General features: G+C 43.1%; 1 protein-coding gene across 1 annotated transcript; it reads right to left on the reverse strand.

Annotated features, from left to right (window-relative positions):
* Positions 1 to 1,633: 1,633 nt before the first annotated feature.
* KRCC1 (lysine rich coiled-coil 1) lies at positions 1,634 to 21,272 on the reverse strand (the record flags this gene model as incomplete). The annotated part of the gene is made up of 7 exons (XM_081998929.1): positions 1,634 to 2,417; positions 3,812 to 3,911; positions 5,481 to 5,729; positions 6,470 to 6,644; positions 6,731 to 6,838; positions 8,483 to 8,589; positions 21,206 to 21,272. The coding sequence occupies 7 exons, from the start codon at positions 21,270 to 21,272 to the stop codon at positions 1,634 to 1,636; spliced, it is 1,590 nt and encodes a 529-aa protein (XP_081855055.1).
* Between the last annotated feature and the right edge of the window lie 1,044 nt (positions 21,273 to 22,316).

The raw sequence follows: 22,316 nt of genomic DNA on the forward strand, positions 1-22,316 counted from the left end.
GCTCAACATTGTTTAGTTGTACATGTGTTTAGTTAAGCTTGTCTCTTAGAGGACAGGCTAAGTTACTTGACGGCTCAGATGCTAACTACTCAGAGTTGTAACTTTAGCAGCAGCAGGAAAATTCTAAATCCAAGATTGTCATGAACCACAAAACACAAATCCTTAAAAAGTAAAGCAGACTACATTATTTTCAGGGCTTTTCAACCTACTTCTTATACCCACAAAACTAAAACTGAGACAAATCAGGCAAGAATTCAAGGCTTGAGGGCCCTGGTCTCGATTCCATCCCACACCACAACAACCCACAACAGAAAGTTTCAGTTGGGCAGATTTACGGAGAGCAGCAGCTCAGCACAGGTGCCTCTGCAAACAGACTAACCCAGTGGAAAGTGCAGTCTGAGTGGTACAAACCAACAGCCTGATGGCTTTCAGATCCCACATCAGACAAAGCCTTTGTGCAACCTGAAGGCAATAAGAGAGACGCTAAGTGGCGTCTTCTGAAATTGCTTTTAAACGATCCCTTTTCAGAACTTAAGTGTATTTAGTCAGTCCAGCAGCTTTCAGTAAGACATCACACAGGCTTCAAACCCTCTACGCAACCGCAGCTCGGCACAGTGTGGGCAGAGAATGCAATTCCCCTCTTTCTCTTGGGCAGCCTGCCAGCCCCAGGCCCTGTAGAGACGGATGCGTTTCCAGTGTCCACGGCTTACTGAAGGTCTCATCTGAGACTAAGACAAGACCTTGAACCCCATCATCTGAATTTCTCAATTAATTGCACATATGGAGGACATCAGTGACTCATGACACAATAACGTAAATCCATATTGAGAATGAAGGTCTGACAACATGACGCTTAAAATGGAAATAACAAAGCTGTTACTGATTTTTCAGGGTATTGTTGGGATCACAAATCTAGCCTCATTCTAGTATTCCTTCCAGACATTACTTTGAGTGAATGAAGCAGAATGTAGCCTCATGTTAGCAATTAATATTGCACATTGCACCTTTTCTGTGTTTCCTAATTTAAACTAAAAATAAGGACTACAATGAGAAAAATATACTAGACAATGTATATCTGATAACCAGCTGCATGTTTAATAGACTCATTTTCTGCTCAGAACTGGGTGACAAAAAAACCAAACCAAACCCAACCCAACCCCAATAGCAAGTACGATCTGGAATTAAAAACCTTTAACATTCTACTTTTAAATCTGTCAGAGAAATGGTTACAGACATGGCTGGGAACACTGCAGTGTTTAGGTACTTTCCTAGAAGAAAAATAGAAACCTCAATAGTAGGCAATATTAATGTTAGAAAGAAGCTACACATTTTTATGAAATTCCAACAGTATTCTGTAAGATAAATGACCCTTATTTGTGGAATATTCCAGAAGAGATTACAGACTTTCAAACTTGCATCACTGCAATAGCTGCTGTATGTGTAAGATGATTAAGAACTGATGTCTACCTACAGTTTCAGAAGCCAAAAGTTTCAGAACATAGGCTTTTACTCGCTTCCAGATTGGAACAAAAACTTTGCTTAAAAAAAACCCAAAAACCAAAAGTCATATATAGGACGAAATGGTTAAGGCAGTCTACAAAGAGAATCAATTTCTTAAAGCTAAGCAAAACTTTTAACAATATCCCAAAACAGATTCATCCCAAAGTAGCTCCTCTTCTTTTTTGCCATCTGTCTGTGGCGTCTTTTTATCTTTTTTGTGCTTTTTGCTCTCTTTCTCAGCAGGGTTTCCTTTAAGTATTTTGTCTTTATAAGGTCTTGATTTCTTCTCATTTACCAAGTCTACCTCAACTTTAATTCTCTTTTGTTTCTCATTTTTTTCCCCAAAATCTGTACCCTCACTATTTTCCTTTCTTTTCTGTTTTGTGGTTTCTTTCTCATACTTCAGCTGTTCACTGATGTATTTTTCCTCCTCAAGATGTTTTATCTGAAATTTCTGTTCTTTTCTGTAGGAGCTGGTAGAAGTTTCAGCAAGCATAAGTTTGTAACAGTCTTTAGATTCTGCAAACGAGAGGCTGAAGCTCTTATCTCTGATGGTGTCCATCTCAGATGCTTGCTCTTCTTTACAGTATCCCTTGTTATAGTGACAATTAGGTGTCTTTTCTCGTGCACGCTCACAAGCTGATGGCCAGCTTGATGACCTGTTTTCCCCAGTATTTGTAGATGACTGGGTTTCTGAAAAAAGGCTGGAATGCTGGCCTTGTTCACACTGAAAGTTTGAAGATGTAACCTCACCAAGGTCACTTCCTCCCTCAATGTTTTTATCTTGAATCTCTTCTCCTTTTCTTAAATGCCTTTTTGGCTCCAGACCTCTAGCTTTCTGAACTTTAATGTAATCCGTTAATTCATCTTGAAATGAGTCATATGTTTTCTTCATGAGATTGACATGCACTGCTTCTCTGCATAAATTGGATAGAAAGTGTTAGCTGTTAATACTGACCAATTTGCTTAGCATCTGTTGAGTTAAAAAAAAAAAGTTGTATTTCCAGAGTCAGAGAAAGAACATATTCCAAGTCTGTTGTTCTGCATAACTACAGGGACCCTGTTACACACGATCGTATCTGTAAAGCTGAAGTTACAGAGAACAGATTCTACTCTGTGAAAACTAAAAATCCCGAATAACTTCCTGTAAAAATCTGGAATAACTTCATGAAGACCAAATGAGTTTCTTGTGGCCTAGGATGCTGCAAGAGTAAGATGCTTTTAAAATGACTGCATATGTTTTTGAAACTACTTTTTAAAAAGAAAATGTAAGATTATCTCTTGCAGTTATTTCAGGCAAACTGTGTGACTCCGCAGCAGAAACAAAGCGGAACAGAAACAACCAACCCGTACTGCTAAAAAACCCAGACAAGATAAATGTGCTCTCAAGGCAAAACTACCTACTCTCCCTTTCCTCAGGCTGGAAGATAAAGTGGTTAGATGACAGAGATATCCCCTGTGGGAAGGGCACTTCTGAAGACCCATCCCTTAAATGAATTAAGGCAGAACAAGATACATCAGCTTTATACATTCATTTTGTTAAACTATAGATAGGCTTGTAGCAGTTCCCTACACTGCTGGTTTTGGGGACTAATTCTTTTGACGAAACAAACATTTAAAATCATATCTATGTCAGTCTCTTGTGGTTATATTATTATTGTGCCTTCACTTAAAATATGCCTTATCAAAATGCTTAACATGTAAGCAATTTTGGTACTTAGCCTACTTGCACAGCAATCTCCAAAAAGTACACCTTAAATCACCACAAGATCCATTCTGCAATTAACACAGTCTATAAGCCCTCTTCTGGGTAAAAGGGAAAGTACAAGAGCTATCATCTACCCCATAAATGATCTTATGCCAAATGTAAGATGCATGTTGATGAATCCTGAAAGCAACACAACTGATGGAGACTTGGCACTTTTCAGGATTAAGGTCGTCTTTGACCTGTCAATAGGAATCTTCAAGTTCAGACCATTTCCTTCTAGACTGAGCACTGAAGATGCTGTACCAAAACAGGTGCTGCTACCCCCAGATAGCAAAATGGGTTTCAGGACCTTTCCCGTGGGTTGTCATTGAAGATGCAACTGTGCAAATTCTAAGACTGAATTTCAGTCACAAGTGTGATGTTTAAATGGACAGTGCCACTTAAAACCAGTAAAACAAACCAAAACTAAACAACAACCAAAAAATCCCAAACAAAAAAACCCACGAACTAGTCAAAGTCACTTAACAGCAAGCAACAGGGCTAATGAAAAAATCTGAAAGCACAAACTACAGAGGAATAGTAACAAAAGAATTATTGACTTACTTAATCCGGTGCTTATTTCCTTGCATGTGGGACTGGTATGTTTCTATAGAAGTAAGTATGACATTACATACGGGGCACATGTAACAACCAACCCCAACTGCTGAAAAGAAAGAACCTGGAGGTTAGAGAGACTGCAAATGAAAGGCAAAACTCATCACGATCTCATCCCATGCAAGAGTCCTAACATAAACAGCGTTTTTAGACAGATACAGTCTCTGCTGCAATTTTACACTAGAAGAATATTTATGAAGGGAGCTGGTGAGGTGTACAGTTGCAGCGTAACCACGGTTCAAACATTCGCAAAGAGTATTTCTGATGACTGACGTGATCCAAGAGAATTCCAGTAAACTGTTGTCACGTGCTGATGAGAATGAACTATACTGAAAAATTAAATACTATTGTAAATATCCGACCCAAAGCAAGCACCAACAGATACCAATCCAGTCAGTCCAGATTTAATTAAAACCAGTTTAAACATTACCTGCTCAAATGTTCATGCAGCGTTGGTTCAACTCCGTGAAGATGCAGAGGGAATTGTTGATACAGTACTTTATGAATATGGTACACAGAGCCTCAGGCAAATATAAGGTAAGGTCAGATGAGGAAAACCTTGTGTTTTCTAGGTTGTCACTTCCTCCTCTCCTACAAGCTGTGTCATCCATAGACCGAAGTATTCTTAAACCAGTGAGTAACCTTTTTCCCCATGCAAACTGAAGAGCTTCATCCGTTAGCAAAATGCAGCACTAATTCTACGGGCTATTGCTTTGCATCAGAACATATTATTTTGTTTAAATTATAGCATGATTTAATGAGAGCTGTTTTATACTAACAATGACTTTTGACTATGAGGTAGGATTTTTAATTCCTTACTAAAGAAAGGATGGACAGTTCTGTCGCACAGGACCAGATGATGCCCCCTCAAAATTAATGGAAGTTGCACAGCAACAGAGCCTTGGCTTTAGATACAGTGCTTGAGCTGGAGTCAGTCCTGACAGGAGGCTAGTGAGCAGTGACTGTTTAGGAAACAAATTTCCTTAGGTGGGAAGATTGAAATAATTATGACAACCCGTTTAATGAATAAAATATTAATGGAAGACATGACACCAGTTTTCAATTATTTAAAGAATGCGACAAAAAGGAAACAAATGATTCAATTCTTGTGTCTGCTTCTTGTTCACAGTGAAGAAATACATTGCGGTCAGAGAGCGCTAAGTTCAATGTCAGTAGAAGGTTTTAAGATCGGGAAGATACAGATGAAGAAGTCCTGGGAGATGTTTCTTATTGAGGTTGTGGAGTTTCCAACACAGACAGTTTTTAAGAACAAGGTAGATGAACATCTTAAGAATGATACAGATAAAATGATACAGATCCTGGACTTGGACTTGGAGGACTGGGCTATTTTCTATGATCCTTTGAATTTGACTTTAGAACTCAGTGAGGGCTGGGTTTGGGTCTCCAAGTCAGTAAGAATTATTTTCCAACCTCCAGCTGTCAGAGATGGAAATTTAGCAGTTCATAGACCAAACAGAAAGGAAGAAATGAACTTGTTCAGTAACACAGGAGAAGACTATCATTCCCTTGCACACATCAGAGCAGTTCCTTGAACGAATCAGAACTGAGCACTCAAGCTACGCTCAGAGATTGCAACACTTGCTCATGTTCCGCTTACCATTTGTGCTGGATTCTGCAGGGACAGCTTTGTCTCCTAGCTCCTCCAGTATCTTTTTCCGTGCTTCATTTCTTCTGTGTTTCTTACCAACATAATGCTCCTGGGCCACAAGTGGATTATTGAAGGGAGCACAGCAGAGCTTGCAGTACTTGTCTGGATCATTTAACTTCAGCCTTGTGTTGGAGGATGACGAAGACTCTTCAGCATTTGAAGGTACCAAGGGCTTCTCAGCTGATGGCTTCTGTAAAGCTGGAGACATGGAAGTAAAGGATAAATCCACTGAAAGCACAGCAAAGGAAAGGCTAAAACAGTTCCATGGAGCAAAACAGGTGACTGCAGAACTACAGAGCCAGAAAGGAGAATAGTTTGCTGGGTGCTGAACTACTTGCAAGAGACTGTAGTCTCATCTTAGTCCTTGCGAAAGCACAGACTGATAAGGAACACAACCCTGGAATATTCAGAAACCACACCATTAGATACCTAAAGATCAGCTGTGTTTGATGGCTAGTCACTCTAAGGTCCTTACACAGTCCAAGAAGAGAGAGGTACCCTGCGGAAGGTGGTTCAGAGCACATACACTATGCTCCATCGTTAAATACAGTTCAGCAACTTGTACAGGACTAACAGCAGTTAAGTGTTGCTCGTGGACTGATTGCTTTTTCATTTTTTTATCATATTAATTTATGCGAGGAACATCTTGTTGGGACTGCAATGAATTCTCAGAACAACAATAAGCACCTTTCATTAAGAAAAAATGTGAAATATTTGCCTTTAGTTTCAGTCAATGAAAGATAGGGAATTTGAAAGCAAGGTTCCATGGCTTCATAATTGCACAGGGTAGTATCTTTGTTTATTCACCACAAGACAGCTCCACAACTTTGGCAGAAGAGAAAGGCATGGAGACATGGCAAGTGTAGGAATATACTTCTCTGTATTTGTTTCAGAGAGTGACAGGAAAACACATACAAAGCAAACTATTTAGTTCTTACCAGAAAGAGGCTGCACGCTCTGTGCTGGCATGTGGGTTTGGTCTCCTGATAATTGCTTCAGTTTTTTAGCATGGATCTTTCCCAAGTAGTGAGACAAAGCAACAACTGAGGAAGTAAAAAACATGTTGCAGAGGTCGCAGTATTTGCTTTTGTCCACTACTCCACTCCCATCCATCTGAAACCAGACAACCAGCTCAGTTACGAGACTTCACTGAAGCACACAAGGAAACATTTTATTTAGAGATGGAGAGGAACAGTCACCTGAAAATTGACACAATCTGTTTTCTTCTGTTTGTCACGCTCCTGCCTTTCATCCTTCTCACCATGCATTTGGATGTAAACACGAACTTTCTGAGCATGCTTTTTGCTCTGGGAAGAGACTAGAATTATTCCTGTTCCAGTAACAAGGATCCAAGCAGTGATATATCCAGTGACTGGGACTTCATTTGTCAAAAACTGCTTTCAACACTTGCCAAATTGTATTTGTATAAAGTAGAGCCACAAGCGGACAAACGCCAGCTCATGCAACAATACTATAATTTAATCAATAATATAGTACTTAGTATTACTCATAACATTTTGCCTCAAGCAGCCAGAGTCATCCACTCTCAACTATTTGGGGAATCAAAAACCCTGAGACGCCCCCTTATAAACAGGGACACTAAAATGGGTAAGGAAAGGAATGCGGCCATGCAACAGAGCATGTCTGCTGCACTCCTTTACCACTAAGCCTGGGGACTTGACATCAAGGCTGTCCCATGTCCTGGCACAGAAGAATGACAGGCAGCACGGCTCAACTTACCTTCCTAAAGAAATCTAGTCTTCCCATACAGTCGGTGGAGAGAAACAGATTTTCCTGGAAGTTGAGTGAAAGTATCTCCAGCTTGGAGTCAGTCTATGGAGATTTCTACACCTTTCTACCAAGGATACAATAGTCCAGGTAACTAAAATTGGGTGTTAACATATACTTCCCTTAGATGCAATTATTTTTTAATTCTTAGATGCTCTCTCAACCCATAACCTTCAAACTCTTGCACTTGTAACGCACTTACCTACATGCCACCCTATACAGTGGTAACCTACAAAGCAAAAGTAGTAACTTGCCTTCTCTGATCTGATGCTTTTCAGATGCCTTTTAAGGATTCTGAGGAGCAGTGCAGCATATGATAACAATATTATGAAAGCGGTCCTATCATACCTGGCTAGATAGTACAACTGAGAAAAAAAAGAGTTGTTATTTCCATCAATTTGATTTGTAACGGTGAAGTCAGGTAACTTTACAATTGCATCTATTATTCTCAACTGGATTTGCATCCAAGAAACAGAACATCATACTGAGGGTCTGAACTCTGTGAAGTTCAAACAGCACAAATGCTCCTTAAGTCAAATCGAAGTAAGTAAATACAACACCTTGCAAGACCTGAGTCTTAGTAATGTGAATAGCAAGAAAGACTTCTGACAGCAAATGACATTTTAAACTAACTTTTTCAAGATGAAAGAAAAAGACAGAAACGCCTATGCCTGCAAACCTGCACATTCTCAGGATCAAGTTTCAAGACAAACCATGCTTGCCCGTGTCTACAGTAATATCCCAAAGCACACAACTGTTCCAAGAAATGCCTTCAGCAGGATTCATACAACATGCCTCAAGCAGACACCGGTGCACGTGTGTACCACTGGATGAAGCCTCAGAAGGCACAACCTCAATCCTCTGTAGCTAGCACTGCCCAGTGCCATACATATGTTCTGGCTCACATGGTGCAGATCTGCTTCAATCCCATATACAGCATGGCCTGAACCTGCTCAGTTCCATCTAAAATCATGCTGCAATATGCAGGTGATCGCCCTTCAGTATTAGTAGACTCACAACATTTAAGTCAGGTTAATGTCTACACCTAGTGTAAACCTTGAGAAACACACTATAAAAAGTCTTTCATAACACTATGTAGAAACCCCAAACAAATAAACCAAAGCTCCAGTGCTTGCTAGGAGAAATTCTCCTTTTCAGCCTACCTTATAGTGTGATGTCCTTTGAGACTCAAACTGCAGCACTGCCCCACAAACCTTACAGAAAGTGTCGGTGAAGAGGTCCTTCCTTGTTGCCTCATCTAAAATGTCATCTAAACGGAAAAAGCAAAACACAAAAATCAGCCAGTAGTTACGACAAGATATATTGGTGTCTCTTTGCTTAAATGAAACATCAACCACTTGAATATTCACATGCAGCGCAGGATGAAGGAACCAATGTTCGCCCAGCGAATCACACCGTGCCTCACTCTGGCTTCAAAGTGATGCTGTAAAGCCATCTAAACCTTCCTACTTACAGAAGTATTGCTCTCATGGACTTATGAAGTATTACTGTAAGAGTACCTGGACTTTAAAAACAAAGACAGAGGCTCTTCATTGGGTTTTCAGTCCACTACAAGTAGGCCAATGTCAGAAATACTTGACTAACAGCCTAAAAAGAAGAATTTTAACTGGACTAGATCACACAGCTAAATATGTGAATACTCCTTAAAGGAGAGGTTTAAAGAAAGTCTGGGAGTAGCTCAGTACATGAGAAAGGCCAAGAGGTCTCAGATGCTTCGGATGGTCGTACCCATGTCCCCTATAACAATGTAAGTGCTTTAGTTATATGGTGAAAAATTGCTCCAATGGCTTGTTTTGATTTTCTTTGCCCTTTTCCCAGTTAACTCATGACCTGTACACACTTCAATTCATAGTAAAACTGGCCCAGACTTGATGCTATTCCTGAGTAATTGTATGTGCAGGCACATTTGATCTGGGGGACATACTCTAACAAGCACTTAAAAGTAGTACCAACATCATATCCATTAAGATAATTAAACACACCCTTTAGAAGAGCATAGCTGTGCTAGCAAAACCCTCACAAAGCAAAGCTGCATCACCACTCCTGTTCTTTCTCCACTTAATACACTTTAATTCATTAGGGAAATCAGTTTAACTCATATTGCTTGAAACTTCTCTGGTACAGGCTATGCCTTCAGGAACCAAGTTTACCCACGCTGCTTGTCGTGGTTTAACCCTTGCCGACAGCTAAGCCCCACGCAGCCGCTCGCTTACTCCTCCCCAGTGGGATGGGAGAGAGAATCAGAATGGTAAAAGTGAGAAAATTCATAGGTTGAGATAAAGACGGTTTAATAGGGAAAGCAAAAGCTATGTGCGCAAGCAAAGCAAACCAAGGAATCCATTCCCTACTCCCCATGGGCAGGCGGGTGTTCAGCCATCTCCAGGGAAGCAGGGCTCCATCACACGTGATGGTTATTTGGGAAGACAGATGCCATCACTCTGAACGTCCCGCCCTTCCTCCTTCTTCCCCCAGCTTTACACACTGACCATGACATCGTATGGTATGGAATATCCCTGTGGCCAGCCTGGGTCAGCTGTCCCGGCTGTGTCCCCTCCCAGCTCCCCGTGCACCCCCAGCCTGCTCACTGGCAGCCCAGCAGAAGCTGGACTGACCTTGACTGCTCAGCAACAACCCAAAACATCAGTGTGTTATCAACATTTTCTCATCCCAAATCCAAAACACAGCACTACACCAGCTATCAGGAAGAAAATTAACTCTACCTCAGCTGAAACCAGGACACTGCTATACCACCAAAACTTCTGTGCTGACAAACTCTAAGAATACCTGCTTCTTTTTCATTCCCAGTGGGTCACACTAATTCCAATTAGGCTAGAATTTCACTTTTTGCCTTGTCCTGCTCTCAAAAACAAGCCAAAATTAAACAAGTTTAAAACAAAAATAAAGGAAGATAAATAGACAGTTCCAACTAAACTGTGCTCTTCAAATGAAGCTCAGGTTAAAGGGAACATATTGGGGAAAGTATCACGACGTCTTAACTGAGCTTAAACCCTCTAAGTTTAGCCAACAGTCCGTCCTGGAAGCCATGTGTGGAGCAGCTGGCTTTCTGTGCTTTGCACACAGCCTGGAGAGATCGTGGGCAAGGAAAGCCTCACTCCCTGTGGTCTCAAGGCTCGGTGCCAAAAGGCGTCTGGAAATCCATAAAGGCATCAGCCTTTACCCTCAATTCTAAAGATTGCTCTCTTGGCCCCTTGCCAAAGCAAAGTCAAGTCCAAGGGAACATGAAAAAACGGAATCAAGTTACTGTGTGTCGTGTCCTGTAACCCTAAATAACGGTGCTAAGCTGTGGGATGGTCAGTTCACAAATGATTAAGGAAGGACTAGAGTCTACCCAGTCCCTCCATGTTTGTCTTGGACAACACATGACCGCCACCTTTGCACAAGTAAAAAGCCACTTAAAAAGAAAACATGAATTTCAGTGCAAGCTGTACAAGCTAGATGACAGACTTCAACTGAGCCAGTATCACGCCAGGAACATGGCTCCAGTGGAAGCCTGAAACAAGGAATGCCAAACTGCTTTGACAAGCCATCATTAACACATGCAACCAGGTGAAAATCTATCAGCAGGTCTGTGGGCACTGACAAAACCTGAGGAATGGCAGATGCAGAGATCTTCCTCAGACTGTGTTCATGGCTAACCCCACTTTGCCTTCCCAAAGCAGCACTTCTTAATTGTTTAACACACAGATCTTAATGAAGCTGGCTCTGATAAGGCTTTTGGCTGTGACTGCAACAACAACTGGGTATGAAAATCACAGAATCATTAAGGTTGGAAAAGACCTCCAAGATCAAGTCCAACCATCAACCCAACATCACCATGCCCGCTAAACCATGTCCTGAAGTGCCACATCCACACTTTTTTTGAACACTTCCAGTGATGGTGACTCCACCACCGCCTTGGGCAGCCTGTTCCAGTGTTTGACCACTCTCTCCGTAAAGAAATTTTTCCTAATATCTAGTCTAAACCTCCCCTGGCGCAACTTGAGGCCACTTCCTCTCATCCTATCACTAGTTACTTGGGAGAAGAGACCAACATCCACCTCACCACAACCCCCTTTCAGGTAGCTGTAGAGAGCGATGAGGTCTCCCCTCAGCCTCCTCTTCTCCAGACTGAACACCCCCAGCTCCCTCAGCCGCTCCTCATATGACTTGTGCTCCAGACCCCTCACCAGCTTCGTTGCCCTTCTCTGGACACGCTCCAGCAACTCACTGTAGTGAGGGGCCCAAAACTGAGCACAGGCACGGCCTCACCAGTGCCGAGTACAGGGAGTAACTTTAGCACAGCCAGTTAACCTCAGATACTCATAAGGCTGTTCTGTAAAGGAAATGCAAAGATCGCTCAAAGATTTAACTCGATGTTTGTGGGAAGCGTGGAGCACTGTAACAATCCCCTCTGCCTTCTAGGCTCAGAAATCCCACCGACCAGATCGGTGCCACCCTTCAGTAATGGCCCCATTTTCAGTGTCCTCTCACAACAAGGAGGTTGCAAGGACTGACCCTGGGCAGCACAGCTTCTGAAAACACAGGTGATCCGCTTCGTCGGTGCTCACAGATGTTAACATCAGGTAAGGCTGTCGCCAAAAGACACAGGGTCTGGTAGATGCCGTGGTTTAACCCCAGCTGGCAACAAAGAACCACACAGCTGATACTCGCTCCCAACCCAGAGGAATGGGGGAAGAGAACTGGAATGGGAAGAGTGGGAAAATTTGTGGGTTGAAATAAAAACAGTTTAATAACTGAATAATAATAGAAATTGTAATTAAAAGGGAAAATAACAGAGAGAGAGAAATAAAACCCAAGACAGACAAGTGATGCAGATGAAAACAATTGTGAAAACAATTCACCACCAGCCGGCTGGTGCCCAGCCAGCCCCCGAGCAGCAGCCCCCCAGCCAGCCTTCCCCCCAGCTTTATTGCTGGGCAGAGAGAAAATGTAACGAAAGGCTGGTGGGTCGAGATGCGGACAGGGTGAGATCCCTCAGCAGTTACTGTCACAGGCAAAACAGACTCAACTTGGGGAAAATTAATTTATTACTAATCAAATCAGAGTAGGATAATAAGAAATAAAAACTAAATCTTACAACACCTTCCCCCCACCCCTCCCTTCTTCCCAGGCTCAGCTTCACTCCCCGTTTCTCTCCCTCTTCGCTCCGAGCGGCGCAGGGGGACGGGGAATGGGGGTTGTGGTGAGTTCATCACACCTGGTCTCTGCCGCTCCTTCCTCCTCAGGGGGAGGACTCCTCACCCTCTGCCCTGCTCCAGCCTGGGGTCCCTCCCACAGGGGACTGTCCTCCATGGACTTCTCCAGCGTGAGTCCTTCCCACAGGCTGCAGTTCTTCACCAGCTGCTCCAGCCTGGGTCCCCCCACGGGTGCCGTCCTTCAGGAACAGGTTGCTCCAGCCCGGGTCCCCCATGGGTGCCGTCCTTCAGGAACAGGCTGCTCCAGCCTGGGCCCCCCATGGGTGCCGTCCTTCAGGAACAGGCTGCTCCAGCCTGGGCCCCCCATGGGTGCCGTCCTTCAGGAACAGGCTGCTCCAGCCTAGGCCCCCCACGGGTGCCGTCCTTCAGGAACAGGCGGCTCCAGCCTGGCCCCCACGGGGTCCCAGGTCCTGCCAGCAACCCTGCTCCAGCCGGGGCTCCTCTCTCTCCCCACGGGGCCACAGGCTCTGCCAGGAGCCGGCCCCAGCGCGGGCTGCCCACGGGGTCACGGCCTCCTTCGGGCATCCCCCTGCTCCGGCGTGGGGCCCTCCCTGGGTGTGGGTGCAGATCTGCTCCCCTGTGGAGCTCCATGGCCGCAGGGGCACAGCCGGCCTCCCCATGGGCTTCCCCACGGGCTGCTGGGGACCCTCTGCTCCGGCGCCCGGAGCCCCTCCTGCTCCGGGCTGGGGGCTGTGGGGCTGCTCCTCTCGCACGTTCTCACTCCTCTCTCCGGCCGCAGTTGCTGGTGTGCAGCAGCTTTCCCCCTTCTTCACTCTGTTCCCCAGAGGCGCTGCCGCCGTCGCTGACGGGCTGGGCCTTGGCCAGCGGCGGGTCCATCTTGGAGCCGCTGGCACTGGCTCTGTGGGACACAGGGGAAGCTTCTGGCAGCTCCCCACTACCAAAACCTGGCCATGTAAACCCAGTACACACTCCCAGCCTCCTCACTGGTGGGGTAGAGTGTGAAGCAGAAAAGGCCTTGACTCTGTGTAAGCACTGCTCAGCAGTAACAAAAATATCCCTGTGTTATCAACACTGTTTCCAGCATAAATCCGAGACACAGCCCCATTCCAGCTACTGTGAAGAAAATTAATTCTATCCCAGCCAAAACCAGTACAGTAGATTAAAATCATTAGCTTTGGGGCTTCAGTAGTCTTGAGGGTGCCCCAGTTACAGGAAGATATGTGACCACACAGGGCTGAAAACAAGATTTGCAATTGTCTAGAAGCACCAAGAAGGATTAGAGCCCATTCCTTGTGCGTATAGTACAAGCATTAAAAAAAAAAAAAAAAAAAAAGGAGTTTCTGCTCCGATCTAAGGAGGCACCAACCACACCAGAAGGATACACGCACAAGGAAAGGAGCCAGGATGACAACAGGCTATTACAGAAATATGAGGCTGCACATATTAACTGTGTGTATTTGTAGATTTCTTATTTCAAGCAAACACAATTATCAGCTCACCAACACACCATCTGCACCTAAGCTCTTAAAAAATACTTCTTTTCAGAGGGAACTGGACTGAGAAAGTTACCTGTCGAAGTTGATTAGACAGAATGGGAAATGAGCATTCAAGTACCACCCAGGCATAAGGGAAAAATCCAGCAATAAGCCAGATAACATCTTCTCGTTTCATCATGCTTCACTTGTATGCCCAGAAAGAAAACGTGAAAGACAGTCTAGGCTTCTATGAATGTACTACTTATAACCTGTCCTTAAAAGAGCAGATAGCCACACAGAGCGAGAAAATGTTGCTGTTGGACTGTCAAGGCCAAAGAAAGCTGACCCTGGCAACAACTGTTGCCCTCAGTGATGATCCATGCTAGAATTAACATAGCCCCAAAGAGAAAACTAGAAAAAACAGGTCAAGTTTTCCATTTTCTTTTCAAAGAAAGGAAATTTTTTTTTTTTTTTTTTTTTTTTACTACTAATCCTCAGCAGTGACTATAGTATTTTTGGCAATTATTTCAGCTCTTATTACGATTCAAGACCTTAAAATCCAGGACACAGAATAGGTGCCAAAAAGATTTTTTTAATCAATCAAAATTCCTGTAAAATGCAAAAATAGCAAAATGCATACACAAAAGTCAATCCATATTCCTTCTTGGTTTTGTAACACTATTAATTTATAGTAGTCAGAGATACTTGGGCATTTTACTAAAGGGCTGCTTTACAATCAGATTCAAATTCCAGATATGCTGCAGAGGCCATGGAGCCCTAACAGAGAAGGAAGACGGGGGTGGGAGGACATAAGCGAGGACAAGGCTGGAGAGATGGCTTATGCCTCTGCATGGAGAAATGGGACAAAGTGGGTTCATCTGAGGTATTGAAGACTGGTTATATTTCCACGCTACAAAAAAGTTTGAGAAACCTACCTGAAGCCAGACAGCAGCATCGCTGTTGGTCTTCAAGCACTAAACGCCAATAAAATACATGTGCCTGCGCACACATTCGTTTGTACCTGACTGGGAGACCCTGGGTCCACTCTCAGCTCCGCTGCCTACTTGTTAAACTTCATCAACACCCTTAAATCTACATTCTCAAATGTAGGGAAGTTTGTGTTTAGGCATTTAAGTTTGAAAACTCTGGTTTTCATTTCCATGCATCTCTGATTCCTGGAACAGTACCATGGGAGAATTAGTTACCTACTGCAAAGGGATGAGTTAAAACTAATTCTTATGAATGTAACTGTTCCTCATTTTGATAGGTCCTTTCAATATTATCTTAAAAACAGAGTTGGCATAAACAGCATCACTTTAAATTACTGTTTCCAGTTAGGGTATGAACAATCTTTGTTTAACTTCCTTGTTTTTTTAAGAGAACAAGTGTTTCAAACCAAGTGCTTTAAGTGACTCCAGATGCCAACATCTTACTTTCTATTTATTGCATACTTAAATAGTATCAGAGAAGGACACAGTTCCTCCTTCCCACCTAAGATGCATTTTACAAGTTACCTTTTGAAAAGCACTCAGTGAGCTACTGCCAATAAAACACACCTCTGCTCTCACTTCTCACTGCGGTGGCTGCTACACACTTGCATAAGAGAGGGAATTGTTCCTCTTTCTAACGGTGCTGTGGCCTCAAGAGACTGCAAGTCCCATCAGTTCCCGGCCAAACTCAGTAACACCAGCTCAACTTTGCAGGGATCACAGTACACTGGAACTTTGAGCCTGGTGAGCTACAGGTAAGGCAGGTATGGCCAGCCCTGAGCTCATGTTGCAAAGTTGTGTCACCCCAGCCTGGGAGGAGTTATGATCTTCAACATCCCACATGGCAAACATACATGTAATACAGAAAGGGTAAAAAGGTGTGTAGTCTTAATTCATAGCCAATAGTTAAAGAAAATATAGTTCCACAGGAAAAAAAATAAGCACATTTTCAGATGTTTGCAAAGACTGGAGAAGCAAGCCACAGGGCAAAACAATCATGTCTTCTACTCTTCTTCGAAGAAATACCATCAGTATATTTGCTTCATTACTGTTCCCTCTAAGTCAGTGTTCTGTTTAAGTCACACTTGGAGTTCTTCTTCACCATTTTATTTTTTATGATGCAACCTTCAAAGCTTGAGATTGAGATGTAACCTAATAACTTGAGTCAAATCTAATGTTTTAGTGAGTTGGTCTCACTCTTACAAGTCTTCCATCATTAAGACAAGGCACAAATCACTGAAGATTTACTAATTACCAAAAAACACTCAAAGTTCCCTAAACACATCCACTTTCACTCTCATAAAAGTGACTTCTCATTCTTATCACCAGTGTGACTTATAAAAATGTCCGAGTAAACAGAAAAATCTATTATTAAAGTAGAAGTAGATCACAACAAAAAATGTATGCTTAAAACCCAGCATACTTTCTATTGGCATAATTTTCTGACTGGCATCTTCTGAGTGTGTTCAGAAGACACAGAAGCAAAATATTTCATATGAATTGAAATTAAAAGCAGTCTGACATAACAGTGGATAACACAGGTGAAGACAGACAATGTCAAGTATCACCTGAATATCCAGGTGATATCCAATATACTTACATTCTTGCTCATTCATTTAGCATTTATAAAAATACTTCTCCAGAGATGTGTTTTATACACTTATTTTTTGTTAATGCAGAGAATAAACCCAACCTAAATCAACAATGAGGAGCAATCAACAGGCAATGAGGAACACATTCTTAAACCAAGATCAACTTGATTGTTTTAATGTTCAAACACTGAAATATGGGCATTGAGGAGGCAACAGGAACTGCAGGTGCTCAGCACTTCTCTTAACAAGAAAACTTAAGCAATTAAAAAAAAATAAAATAAGAGATGGATTTTGGAAATCTGGAACCAAACAGGTTGCCTAATAATAATAAATCAGGCTCTTAGTGTGTCAATCGAAAGACAATGATTTGCTTACTGTTTCTCGATTCTCAGGTATGGTCTCAGAAGCACACCCAGCATTTTTTTTTTTTTTTTTTTAATCTCCTTCAATGTAACAGCAATTCAGTTAAGGCATTAAAACATGGATGTTAGAAGGCTCAGGGCCTTAACATTATTGTACTTGTATGTTTTACTACTTGAGACAACTTTGACAGTGTCTTTTCAAGCTTAAACCTTTGCTGTCTCTTCTTACTTTTACAAGGTTAATTGTAGAGGACTCTGTGGCATGCCATGTAGGGAAAGGCAGGGGAAAAAAAAGTCTCTCCTTGGGGCAGTATAAATGTGGTAGGAAAAATACTAACATTAATTAAAATATCAGAGACCAGGCAATTTAAAAAAAAGCCTGTTCAGCCCAGGATTTTCTACCACTTGATTAAAAAGGAAATGCTCCCAGCTTTAGTCTATTATTAATTTTTCTTTCACAATTCTTGAGGGTAGAGAAGACAGAAAGCAGAATAATATAGTGAAGAAAAAGTCTAGGCTACACAAACCCCTTAAGGCAAAGGTATAAAGTTTCAAGTTCAAGGTACTAAACCCACAAAATGATATAGCCAAATTCTGCCCTCAAACGCCAACAGCAAACACAGCATTTTAATGATAAACAGATGGGTATACACAAATCAAGTTCAACAACTGCGAGCCCTCAAGAGCAAATACTGACCCACAGATTTCCTCATTTTACAAGCCCTTTCACATGGCTGTCTCCAACACACATCTGGACCAGCACAAGCAATGGGGTTAGTGCATCTTACCAGGCCACCACTTGTCAGCCTCGCAGTAACTGAGTGTGCATGCTGAAGCCTGTCCCAGCTGCAAAGTAAACCAGGTTAATTTACATCACGTGCACTACATTAATTTGCTTTACTCTGCAAGCAAGAAAGGCAGGAGCCTGCATGCAGTCAGTTATCTCATCTCAGCTGACTGGCTGTGACTTGACATGATGTGCAAACTCTATTGCTTGTAATCAGGCAATCATATTCCTAGTCTGTAACAGGATGAAAGACAAACAAAAGCTTGAATACTTAGAGTAGCAGCTGTCCAAAACGGCAGGCAAACAGCATCACTGAAATCCAGTCACTTTTGGTTGTGGTACAGCAGGCAAGCACGGTCACTGTACAGTGAGAGTCAGAAAGCAATCTTAGAAATAAACACAGATATCCACAGATATCCAACTTAGAAAGCACAGGCAAAGATAAACTTTAAAACCCTTATCGAATATACTGGACTGCAGTATTACAGCACTGGATTCCTGTATGAGGACGGGAGGCTGAACCAGACAGATTTTGATTTCTGTGGCTAGGTGAAAGACATTTCTCTAAGGAAAAAATACTGTAGTAGCACTAATTTTTATTTTCTCAGCGAGTTTAGTTGCAGAATATAATTTTGAATGATTTGTTTTGTTTTCAAAGCTCAGGTGATTGTAAAAAAATTAAATGCCAAGCTAGACTCTGTTGTTTGGTAACAAATGCTGTTAATGCTAGCACTGCATATTTCCATAAACTGGGTTCATCACTGAAGCAATAAGATTTTCCCCCACAGAACACTATAGCAAGTTAACTTAAAAGCACTTACATACATCTTTGAATACCACGTTATCACGGATTTGACTAAGACACTTGGCTAAGCCTGTGCACACACACGAGGCCTCTGAAGCACACAACTACACTACCAGAACAGCGGTTAAACCTAGCATTGCCCAAACTAAAAAACCAAAACTAAACCAACAGTGCTAAAAGCCTTGATGACCAGCAGGATCTGACACAAGACGCTTGCAATTGATGCAAAACACAGTGCTCCCCTTTTTGCCCAGGGTGAGCAGTAACAAGATGCTTTGCCTGCTCTCTTAGTGCTCTCAACTCAGCCAGGTCACAGAAAATATTTTAAAGCACTAAGATTGAAGTATAATATATCAATCACTACTAATAAAACCAAGGTGTCCAATTCTTGCAACACATCTCCTTGATTTTCTTCATTTTTCTCCCTGTTGATCCAAGTCCTCTTGTTTCCACTACTCTGTCTCTGCTGAACAGGATGCTGACCTCTGCTCCCCACATCCTATCACACTCAGAGAGCTGGGACAGCCTGTCACAGCTGAAGCAGACTGGAATCAGCTATTCTGCTTCTAAAAAAAAAAAGCAAACTTTTGCTGTTAAGTGTCAAATCACTTTTACTGTAATAAATTACTCAGGACTTCAGGAGACAGATTTTTTTTTTTTTTTAATTTCTGGGAGCATAGTTTGATCCAGCTGTACTTTACCTCTTGAAACTCACTGCCAAAATGTGACTAGGGTGCAACAGAAGGCTGATTAAGTCTATGCTGGGTGGTTGGTTCCTTCTGAAGAAGAATCTAATTCATTAGACTTCTTAAACACTGCAGGATAAGCTGTTTAGTTTTCTTGACTGTCTGTTATTTCCTTAGGATAACAGACCCTTCTCCCTTTCCACAAGACAAGTTACTTACCTTCTGCCTGGTTCTCTTCTGATATATAAATGCTTCCATGCAATTGTATGATAGTAGTTCGTGCAATGTTATTTCTCAGCCTACTCTCAGTGCTATTTAAGACGGGCTTGTGGAACACCGGGCGAGAAACATACCATCAGTGAATTGGTACTTGACTCTTTTTTTTCCCGTTCAGTAACTGAAGATGATATGTAAGATATAAAAGGTGGGAGAGGGGAAAATTAGTCATTTATAACATGAGCATGCTACATTTTGAGCCTTGAAAAGGATGCATGGTTGTAAGATTAACTACAGATTAACTACACTCTTCCAAGTACCAAGGGTTTTTATCATATTGCCACCGAGTCAAAAGAAACACCTTAGGCTACAACAAACAAACAAAAAACCCCACGGTGTGTGTGAAGAAATCAGCAAGAACTGTTGCCACAGAAAACTTCCAAAGCCAAAAGTTACTGCTAATTTTGCATTTAAGAAAAGGATACCCTCTCTCTTCAACAGGCTATCAAACCAGGAATTACCCAGCATATCCAGTTCCACAGCTGTTTGGCACAGGTATGAACTGGCAAGCATAATCAGCAATCCCTGCTCTGTCTGGCTCACGACAAAACCTGTACCAGCTGTGCCCTAAAAATAAGGGTCTGAGCTACCTCTCAACACTGGGAATTTAAGAAACACAATCTTCAGTCCCTTAAAATTCCTTGAAATTCACAGGAGGTCGAAGTACTTTTAAAGTTAAAGGCTTTGTTGCTAAAAGGCACCAAAGCACATTTTGGCGTTCAGGAACATGACAATTCAGTTCAAGAAATACGTGTGTAAAATGGAATTTAAACCTAAACATAGCAAGACCACATTCCTAACTTTCCGCAAGTATATTCCTTTGAAGAGTGCACTTGTGTTGCTTTTTTCTCCAGAAAGCTGACTGCTTAAAATAGCTGTCAGCTTTTTAAACAGAGTGATTAATTCCACCAGAGTTTTTTCTGTTCAAGAGTACTACTAAATTTAACTGACAATGGGGAAATCTGCTGTTAATTTCACCTATTTACAAATAACAAAGTATTTATGCATTACTAAGTGTGTGGCTTTTCTTTTTTTAAGCTTGATTCTCATTATACAACTGAAAAGCCAATTCTTATAAACCACTGACCAAAGCCTTTCAACACTGCAAGATTTTTTTAACCCCATTTTGAAAGGCTTGGCGTTCCTGGAATCTCAACGCTTTTTTTTTTTTTTTTTTTTTGGTGCTATTCGCTAGATTTCAGCAGGCTGAAATTCGCTAGGTTTCGGCTCCTAATCTCGGGAGACATTAGCTGGGAAGAAGAGGGCATGGAAAGTTCTCATCACTTCTCAGCCTCAACCTTAAGATTCAATTCCACGGTTCTGGAATTTTATACAGCACAGGCCTGCTGTGTAAGAATAACCTGTTTGTCACCTTACTGTCCCAGAAGCAGATATTGGCTTGTGAAGCCAGAGCAAGACCTCCTTGCACTGAAAATTAAAAAGGAAGAGTCAAGACTGCCTTTTAGAAGCTGAATATCGGTGTGGACCAGTTTCAGACACCCAGCCTGCTCTTCCCACATGGAAAACACGGACAAGCCTCTCGTTGCGTTTTGCTCCTCATCAGTTTCTGCCTCCGGTATCAAACTCCTGTCACTTTGCAACCCCGGCATTACGAGAACGCCCCTCGCTCCCCAGAGGGAGCCGCACCGCCATGCCGCTGCCACGTTCCGACAGGTTCACCACCTCCCCGCTCACGGCCCCACCGGCCCCACTCACCTCCGCTGCGGGTGGCAGCGAGCGGAGGCCGCGAGGGAGCCTCCCCACCCCGCTCCGCCGCCGCCATCGCCCCGGCGCTGCCGGCAGGGAGCCGCCGCCGTCCTTAAGGGGCACCGCGCCTTGGCGGGGCCGGGACGGGCTAGGCCGCCTTGGCGGGGCCTGTGGGTTCAGGACACCTTAACGAGCCCCGGCCGCCGACTCTCCCCTAACGAGCTCCTCCTGCGAGCCGCCTTCCCCCCACCGTCCCCTCTGGTCCGCTTTAACCGCGCTGGGGTCCACTGTAACACCCCGCCGGTCCCGAGCCGGCCCTGCCAGCCCACGGCCTCCCCTCAGGGGCCCGCAGCCCTCCGAACTGACTAGGGACTACTAGTAACTGCCGAGTAATAGCCTCATAACTGCCCAATAACTACTAGTAACTAGAATTTGCTCCTCTGTATCAGATACCAGTATCTGCCTACCATCTGCCTTGCAGCTACTAGTTACTGCCTTGTAGTTGCCTCAGAACTACTAGTACCTGTGTAATAACTGCCCAGTAACTACTAGTAAGACCCAACTGCCTAATAACTGCTTAATAACTGCTAGTAAGAATCTAGTAACATTGTAATAGGTGCCTGGTAACTACTAGTGGCTACTAGTCACAGCTTAGTGTCTGCCTAGTAACTACTAGTAAGTGCCTAATATCTGTCTAGCAACTAGTAGTAACTGCAGGCCTCTCCCCTTATCTTGTGTGGCTCCTCTCTGCCCCCGGCACCCAAAACACCCCCAAAGTCCCCAAAATTGCTGCTGATCCACCAGCTGGCCCTCCCCTGCGTCACCCCATCTACTCATCCCTCTTCAGGGCCAAATTCCCACCCGTCCCCATTATCCCCACCCCCAGGAGAACAGGCAGTCTAATTTCCCCCAAATTTTGCCTGCTGTAGCCCCAAAAAGCAGTTTCATCGGGATGCAGGGCCCAACCTCACCCTGCAGGTGATTACATTTAATGTTTAAAGCGGAATTATAATGACAGGACAAGTCTGAGGAGCACCCACCTAGGACAGTTGGGTTTTTGCCTCTTTGTTTTCCTTTTTTCTCTTTAATGCACGACTTGTCTGAGTACTGCTCCCTGCCA

The sequence above is a fragment of the Phaethon aethereus genome, assembly GCF_964289735.1.
Source record: "Phaethon aethereus genome assembly, chromosome: 4".
NCBI classification, from domain to species: domain Eukaryota; kingdom Metazoa; phylum Chordata; class Aves; order Phaethontiformes; family Phaethontidae; genus Phaethon; species Phaethon aethereus.